Genomic DNA, 8,673 nt, shown 5'->3' with positions numbered 1-8,673 from the left:
AGTTTCAACTCGCTTCCAAATTCCAAATTAAGCAAGATAGCACCCCATAGCTTAGCAGCAGCCAACATTGGGCACAATCAATGAAAATCCATTCTGCAAAAATTCTAATTATGACCATTGATGTCTTCAATCACGTAGTAATCCATAATCAAGGGCGGACGCTGTTGTTGAGTTTTCCGGCCTAGTAAAGGTGAACTCTTGAGGATACAACTGTTCTGTGCTGACTTCCTTCCAAAAACTTTCAATAAACTTTCAATAAACGTTTGGCATTGTGAGGCTAACATTTAGGCTACTCTCTAACAAATCTGCTGCATTCTAGAAACAGCAAATAACAAGGCAAGCACTAGTGTCAGGCATCAGGCATGACCAATCAATCTACGCAGGCTCAGAGAGACAAACTAGGCCCAGTGGCTATGGAAAGCCAAATAGGAAACACACAGCGTGTGTGTGTGTGTGTGTGTGTGTGTGTGTGTGTGTGTGTGTGTGTGTGTGTGTGTGTGTGTGTGTGTGTGTATTCTTCAGTGTTCACGTTTGCCTCTGGTACTGTTAACTGTGACTGTAAATGTAACCATCTATGTTAAAAGATGCTTACAGTATGCATAAACCCATGTCTAATTTGATGTGTGACAGCACGGGACTGTGTGTGTGTGTGTGTGTGTGTGTGTGTGTGTGTGTGTGTGCGTGCGTGCGTGCGTGCGTGCGTGCGTGCGTGCGCGTGCGTGCGTGCGTGCGTGCGTGTGTGTGTGTGTGTGTGTGTGCGCGTGTGTGTTAGATGTGGCACACTACAGTACCATAAGATGAAAGCACACAGCAGGTTATGGAGTGTTTCATTCCCTATAGCTAACCATATGTATGTCACGTTTGTTTTGCATGTTACCGTGGCAGCTGCAACTGCTCACATTTCCATGGTGGCGAGGATTCCTTGGAGGAAAGACAGCTTTCAAAACACAAATCCTCCTATATTCATATATACAAAACATGACCACAGCCGCTTTTACAATCCCACTAGTGAACTTAATTATGACCAATTATTTCAACTACGTTGTTTTCTATTTTATTGTACATCTTCTCGTGATCCTTTCATTATTGAATATTTATTTACACTTTGACCTGGCCTGAAAGTATACAGTTTCACGTACATGCCCGTATGGAGACCACCCCTATATGTCACAACTGTGACATAACCCAAGACAAACAATCACCTTGTGGGACATTTTGCACCCATTAACATGGGATGTCATGTCTGATATCTAGATTTACAGTTCAACTGGAGCCACAAACCAGGAAACGAGGATTCGGATCAATATCCAGCTTATTGTTGCCGGATAATGTTGACACATGGTTGCTATGGTTCTACAAAGTAAACGAAGACAAAGAAACAAGTTATTATATCTTTCCAGATAAACATCACATTATAAATATGACCTTTAAATAATACTATACATTTAATATTGTATTTCATTCAAATAATAATTAGCCACATATTAAGTAATTAACCGTCTTCCTGCCATTGCCGAAGCCCTTCGGCAATTGAAGCATTAATTTGATATTAACGCTTGCTGCCATTGCCGAAGCCCTTCGGCAATTGCCCTTTATTAGTGCATATGATTGATCAAGCCATAATGCTACTCACGTTAGCCGGTTAGCTAGCACTGTTGTTAGCACTGCACTGGATCGTTCATATTAATTCACCGTCGCCATAAGAATCCATTCTATCCGTTTCTTTCAATCGCCTGTATCTCCTATTCCTTGTCCCAGATGGCATTTTTGGTCAAAACAGCGTTTCTTTGACGGCACGAGCCGACGTTGTGGAGTGCAAAAATGTACCGGCATTTTTCGATCATGTAAACAAAGGTTGTCTTGGCAACGTAAAGCTGGCAGGGATAAGCTCACTTCCGGTTGAGGCAAAATGTGGCTTTTCAAAATAAGAGCTCAAATTAAAAAAATGCTGGCATGAATTAGGTCCTAATTTCTCAATAAATGGCAGCAGTAAAAGGGTTAATAAGTTAACATATCCATTCATATCATATTAATCTATTCTTAAACAAAATCCACTTCAGTAAAAAGCACTAGAACTTATATTAAACAAGTTCAACAAACACAGCAACACAAAGCAAACGCATATACAGTAGGCCTGCTGTGCATGTGTTTAGAGTTTCTATTCTAACATGCACCAAGAACAATTCATCACACATTTGGTATTTGTCGAACAAGGCTTCTGAAGTTCTGAATCACTCTGATTGTCTGTGTCAACATTGGTTCATTACAGAGGACTTGTGCATTATAGAAGAATTGGCACAATACAACCAGTTGAACCTTTCCAATAACATCATGTGGCTGCTGCTCCAAATGGTTTCTGTAGTCAGTAAAAGTTGCGTTGTGTTATTTATGACCTTGGCCTTCACCTTGACTCATGACAGCTACAATGAATGCCTAATGATTCTGTACTAGCAGGGATTACACAGCCAATAATTGATTGATGGACCCCGGCCTCTCTCTCTCTCTCTCTCTTTCTCTCCCTCCCTAACACACACTCTCTGCCTGTATCGATCTGACAGTGTGTGCCACAGAAATAAAGGACTTGCTCCTCATTTCTCAGAGGCACCAGAAATAATGATGACACTTTTGATGGAAACATTGATCAATTCTTCTTTATACAGATATTCTTCTGGTTTGGTGAAGAATGCAGAGGGAGGGCAAATATGCTTGTCCCATGAGTGTGGGATTGTCGTGGCATTTGTATCACTTTTGAAATGTCAATTACAATTTCTGCTACAATTAAGAAATGTTTGTATGGCATGGCTCCTATAGGGGGTGAGTCATCTAAATGTGTGTGTGTATGTGTGTGTGTGTGTGTGTGTGTGTGTGTGTGTGTGTGTGTGTGTGTGTGTGTGTGTGTGTGTGTGTGTGTGTGTGTGTGTGTGTGTGTGTGTGTGTGTGTGTGCGTGTGCGTGCGTGCGTGCGTGCGTGCGTGCGTGCGTGCGTGCGTGCGTGCGTGCGTGCGTGCATGCGTGCGTGCGTCTTTTCTCTTTAACACAACAATAACGAGGAGCTTGCTTACTGTTTACTGTAAAACTGTGATGTGACAACAAAGTTGATTCACTCCATATTTGGGCAAGGCTGTCACAATATGACCTCATCAATGTGACGTTATTACATGTTTTTTCTTTACCAAGTGATTAAAAGAAAAAGTATACCTTCAGCTGCTTTCAGCTCCAGAGGTTTGAATACAGAACTTTGATCTCCTCTATAGGCAGGCAATACGGTGGCTTTTGCACGGAGAAAACGCATCGAAAGAACCTTGTGGAATTAAAGGCCATCAAGTGTTCATGAACATATGTGAGACGGGGCATGGACATGTGTAGGAAAGGTCAATATGCGCACACATTCCTGGAATGGTGTAGACAGGGTGGATAAATCACCTGTAGCACTTCAGTGGGACCACGGCAGTTCAAATAATGGTCTTGATTTGCAGGCAGGCTGACATCTTGGCTCTTACATTGATAGCATTCACCAGGGAATAGTGCCATAAAAAAGGTGCTTGGTGTCTATCCATCACTCTCTCTCTCTCTCTTTCTCTCTATCTCTCTCTCTCTCTCTCTCTCTCTGTCTCCCAACTACTCTGCTTCTTTCAAGCCGCACACACAGCCAAACCAACATGCACACACACACACACACACACACACACACACACACACACACACACACACACACACACACACACACACACACACACACACACACACACTGATTTTTGTATATAAGATTCATCAAAACTCATGAAGGCAATTCAAAACAAAATTATACAGTAAACCTGGGATCAGCTCACGTGACGGGATCATGCAGTCTCTCTGTGTTTACAAGCATGAGCGGTGTTTATACGAAGGCCTCGGGGAAATAATGGATTTTAAATTACATTTATGTTCAGCGAAATGCATTTAACTGAAGAACGAATGGGATGAAACAAAGGCTAAAGACATGAGGGAACACAGAGAGAGAGAGAGAGAGAGAGAGAGAGAGAGAGAGAGAGAGAGAGAGACAGAGAGAGAGAGAGAGAGAGAGAGAGAGAGAGAGAGAGACAGAGAGAGAGAGAGATAGATTGATAAAGCCAAGGAGAGAGACAGACAGAAGCAGTGAAAGTGTGGACAGGCTTAATAGCCTAAATGTATTTAACAGGCTCTGTTGGTTTAAATATATGAAAGTATCGACTTTAGACACACACGCACGCACATGCGTATGTGTGCGCTGAGGCCAACTAAATTAGGAAAGCTCATGCACACACACACACACACACCACACTGTGTGCTCAAATGTTGAGCACAATTGGGGAGAAAAAGGGGCAAAGATAATTGGCTACACTAAACTTTGAATAAATAAATTAAGTTTTGTATAAAGTATACATATGTAAATGTATAGGCTGCCATGTTCACAGCCATGCTATACTCATGCAGTGTGGGTTTACAAAGATGTTTTGTAACAGGTGGTAATAATTACTAAACTTCACATATCAAGTTTCACATAACAAAATAGATTGTCAGGAGCACATTATAATCTCTAGACATCTATGATCTATCTTAATAATTTCTATAGTCTACTCACATAAAAGTATAGCCTCGAGACCACAGGCGTTTTGTTTTCCATAACACTTGTTTTATCTTGTTTCTTGTGATTCCTTATATAGAGAGAGATTATGCACTTTGGATTTTCCCTGTCATTGTCTTCTTTACTTATGAGGTATACGACAATGTAAAGCTGCACTGTTGTGGCCGCATCTGTGAAAACACCTTGGCCATGATGTTTGTTATGGTTGCCTAATAAAATACATATTATGAAAACTTGTGTTGTGTGATACTGTATGTGTTGCTCCATGTGACTGGAATTGCAGAAATTGTGTGTGTTGTCATCAATCTTCTCTTGGTTTACTCATTACTAGTGTTGTAATTTCCAATAGTTGATAAAAGCATGGAATTATCAAAGATAGGTCTAGAGCAGTATAATGTGCCGACAGTCTACATTTTTATGTGAAACTTGATATGTGAAATTGGATGACTTCTGTGGGTTGTCACATGAACCGTAATTACAAAGAGCTTTTTTCCCCTCAGCCCAGGGCTTTGGACTGCCAGGTCAACTGTCTGTAAGGTCAACCATCTTTAATGTTTTCGGTTGCGTCATCTGTTCATTTATTTATTTGTTACCTACTTAGTTTGTTGTGACACTGTGGTCTCGGTAAGGCCTTTTTGTAGCCACATCCAGTGTTCCACTTTCCCAGTGGCTTTACATTTATATACAAGACAGATCAATGTCAAATCAATCTCTATTGACAAGTTTCACTTGAACCCTTGAACTCCCAGCTATATATAAGATCAGAACATGCCTGTGACATGTCTTGTCCACCACCATACTTTCTTTGTGCTTTAGTCTGTTATTACAGTAACCTTGAAGGAATATTAAGTGTAAATGCTTAAGTTAAGGGACAACAGAAGAGTGTCCGTGCACATAAAGTAAACCCTTAGGCGCTTAGGTGCTGAACCCATATAACTATTGAAAACAGAAAATGAACGTCAGCACACTTATAGCTTCTCTTTGTAGATTTTAATCAAGCACACCTGCAGATATAGGTGCTTCATTAAAATCTGCAAAATGGAGCAAAGTGCAGCCTTTATTTTCAGATTTCATCATAAAGTTATTGTAAATTCATGCGTTTCTTCCTAAGCTTCGCCAGACACAGCTTCATAAAAATGAGGTGGCCTGGGTCCAAATGCCTCAAAAACTTAATTACGGTTTTTAATATGAACAAAGATTGCTGTTGTACTGTGTTGTTGTGGACCAAACGACTAACAAGGGCCAATGTTTTAACAAGTGCATATTATTGATGTACCAGTGGTCACAATAATGCATGCGTGTTTTCAGCACTATGGACAGCTCCAGTCATACTTTGGTGAACATGTGTAGGCTAGTCTACTATTGAAGTGGAGAACTTGAATGAAAGCTATCAAACCTTATTGTTATAAACTAAGGCATCTGTAAATATTGTTATTGATATTATTATTATTACCGTTTTGTTTTATAGTGGATTTGATTTACGATTTTTTTTTAACATGAACAAAATTAGTAGTGGATATAAGAGGATATAGAGGACATTCTGGGGGCCTGGGGGGGCACAGCCACATCAAACATGTGTGAATGAACACGTGGTGTAATGTTTTCTTTAATCGTGTTGTTTCGTCCAGCCCAGCGTCACACACAACAACAAGGCGTGAAGCTTGTGCGTTCCCACTTCCCAGCTGGGTCAGCTGAGTGTCAGACTGTCAGCATCCATTTATTTTCCGATTGGGTGGGTCGGTGGTAGTAGACGTGTGTCAGACATGCGCGCCGTGGGCGGGTATCGACCATGCACATTGACGTGTTGTTTGTAAAGAGCGAAAACATATGAGAAAAGGATAAGCGTGCGCTCTGTGGGACCGTAACCCTTCGCTGTGGATACGCGCATAATATAACTCTGAGAAGTTGGTGTGAGACTGTGAGTGAGGAGATGTAAGCATTGCTTGAGCGTCGGCTTTAGCTCTCCAAAGCTGCAGGGCTTTGGCTGCGAACGGCGCGGCGCGCACTCTCTCCTCTCCTTACCACCTGTATGGATGGATGACTTTTCCTCTGCGGCGGTGGAAAACCTGGTGACGCCGCGCCGGCGAGGTTAATGGATGACCACCACCTCAGTCTCATCGAGTCGCCTTATTCGGCCGCCAGGAACAGGGACAGGGACAACAACAGAAGTGAACGTCAAGACTATGCCGAGGTGAAGAAGGGCGTCGTGATGACAGTGGAAAACATGTTTGAGGAGTCCACGGTGCTCTCGTCTCACCTGTCGGTGGATCGATATGAACGCCATGGGGGGATCCCGGGCTACTACGAGCGGGTTGTTATCAACATCTCGGGCTTGCGTTTCGAAACTCAGCTGAAAACTTTCAACCAGTTCCCAAACACACTGCTGGGAGATCCCAGGAAAAGGATGCGCTACTTTGACCCGCTGAGGAACGAGTACTTCTTTGACCGAAACCGGCCCAGCTTTGACGCGATTCTCTACTACTACCAGTCCGGGGGGCGCATCCGGAGACCTGTTAACGTCCCCATTGACATATTCTCCGAGGAGATACGCTTTTATCAGCTCGGAGAGGAAGCGATGGAACAATTCAGAGAGGACGAAGGCTTCATAAAAGACGAGGAGCGCATACTGCCCGAGAAAGAGTTCCAAAAGCAGGTTTGGTTATTGTTTGAATATCCAGACAGCTCTGGGCCCGCCAGGGGGATTGCCATAGTGTCGGTGCTTGTCATTATAATCTCAATTGTGGTGTTCTGCGTGGAGACCTTGCCAGAATTTCGGGACGATAAGGAGCGCACGGTGCCATCCGTGATAAATGGCACGACACCCGAGCACCCAAACCCATTTATGGACCCCTTTTTTATGATAGAGACACTGTGCATAATCTGGTTCTCTTTCGAGTTACTGGTACGATTTTCTGCGTGCCCGAGTAAGACGAAATTCTCCAAAAACATCATGAACATTATTGATATTGTCGCCATAATTCCCTATTTCATCACTTTGGGAACGGAGCTGGCCGAGACGCAACAGCACGGGCAACAGCAGGCCATGTCCCTCACCATCCTCAGGGTGATACGACTTGTGCGAGTCTTTCGCATCTTCAAACTCTCGAGACACTCCAAGGGCCTTCAGATCTTAGGTCAGACCCTCAAGGCCAGCATGAGGGAACTAGGCCTGCTGATCTTTTTCCTTTTCATTGGAGTCATCTTGTTCTCGAGCGCGGTTTACTTCGCGGAAGCGGACGACCCCACGTCGAGTTTCACCAGCATCCCGGACGCGTTCTGGTGGGCCGTGGTCACCATGACCACGGTCGGATACGGAGACATGCACCCGGTGACCATCGGGGGGAAGATCGTGGGGTCGATGTGCGCGATAGCGGGCGTGCTGACCATTGCCTTGCCCGTGCCCGTGATCGTCTCCAATTTCAACTACTTTTACCACAGGGAGACGGACGGAGAAGAGAGCACACGGTACTCGCATGTCAGCAGCTGCGAGGAGGACGACCATGTCATCCCGGCAGGAGACGAGCTGAAAAGGACTTGCAGCTCGCCGTCCCTGCAGGGCATGAAGTCAGAATACATGGTCATAGAGGAGGCCTTCAATAAGGAGCCAAACTTCACCAACGAAAACACCCAGAACTGCGTGAACATCACGAAGATTTTCACGGATGTGTAAATGTGTCCCCTGCGTTTATTATGGAGCATGAAGGGAATTCTATTATGACATATTTTTGATAGCTATACATTGTAATAATGTCTCGGTTCATATCTGTCTGTGGGGTGGAGCCACATGATGCCTGATAGGCATTAGGCCTATACCATATCGTGGTCATGCTTGCGTCAGAAGGTGTTTTGTTCAGTGATTTTGATTATAGCCTAACAACACGTGTGGCATAATAGGCTATACTATAGCCTAGGCCTATAGCAGCCTATAATTCTATACCTGTATAAGAAGCAGATTTGTCTTGTGCTTTGTGAGGAAGACATTGTTTCATTGTCGAGTCATATAATGAATGGCAATATACTGTAAGCCTATAGCCAAAATGCCTGTAAAGGTTATTATATCTAATATATCAT

At 43.4% G+C, this 8,673-nt stretch overlaps 1 protein-coding gene across 1 annotated transcript; it reads left to right on the top strand.

The window, feature by feature from the left end:
• The first annotated feature begins 6,632 nt into the window (after positions 1–6,632).
• LOC310863517 (potassium voltage-gated channel subfamily A member 1-like) lies at positions 6,633–8,419 on the top strand. The gene has a single exon (XM_083771919.1). It carries the CDS (start codon positions 6,695–6,697, stop codon positions 8,270–8,272), a length of 1,578 nt encoding a protein of 525 aa, XP_083628045.1. The 5' UTR covers positions 6,633–6,694; the 3' UTR covers positions 8,273–8,419.
• Positions 8,420–8,673: the final 254 nt, after the last annotated feature.

Source organism: Protomyctophum parallelum, assembly GCF_964188405.1.
Source record: "Protomyctophum parallelum genome assembly, chromosome: 8".
NCBI lineage: Eukaryota > Metazoa > Chordata > Actinopteri > Myctophiformes > Myctophidae > Protomyctophum > Protomyctophum parallelum.
The sequence above is the reverse complement of the archived record's forward strand: the minus strand, read 5'-3'. Positions and strand labels throughout refer to the sequence as shown.

Bases quoted from the DNA above. Each gene is read 5' to 3' on its own strand.
- LOC310863517 (XM_083771919.1), top strand. From the start codon at position 6,695: ATGGATGACCACCACCTCAGTCTCATCGAGTCGCCTTATTCGGCCGCC.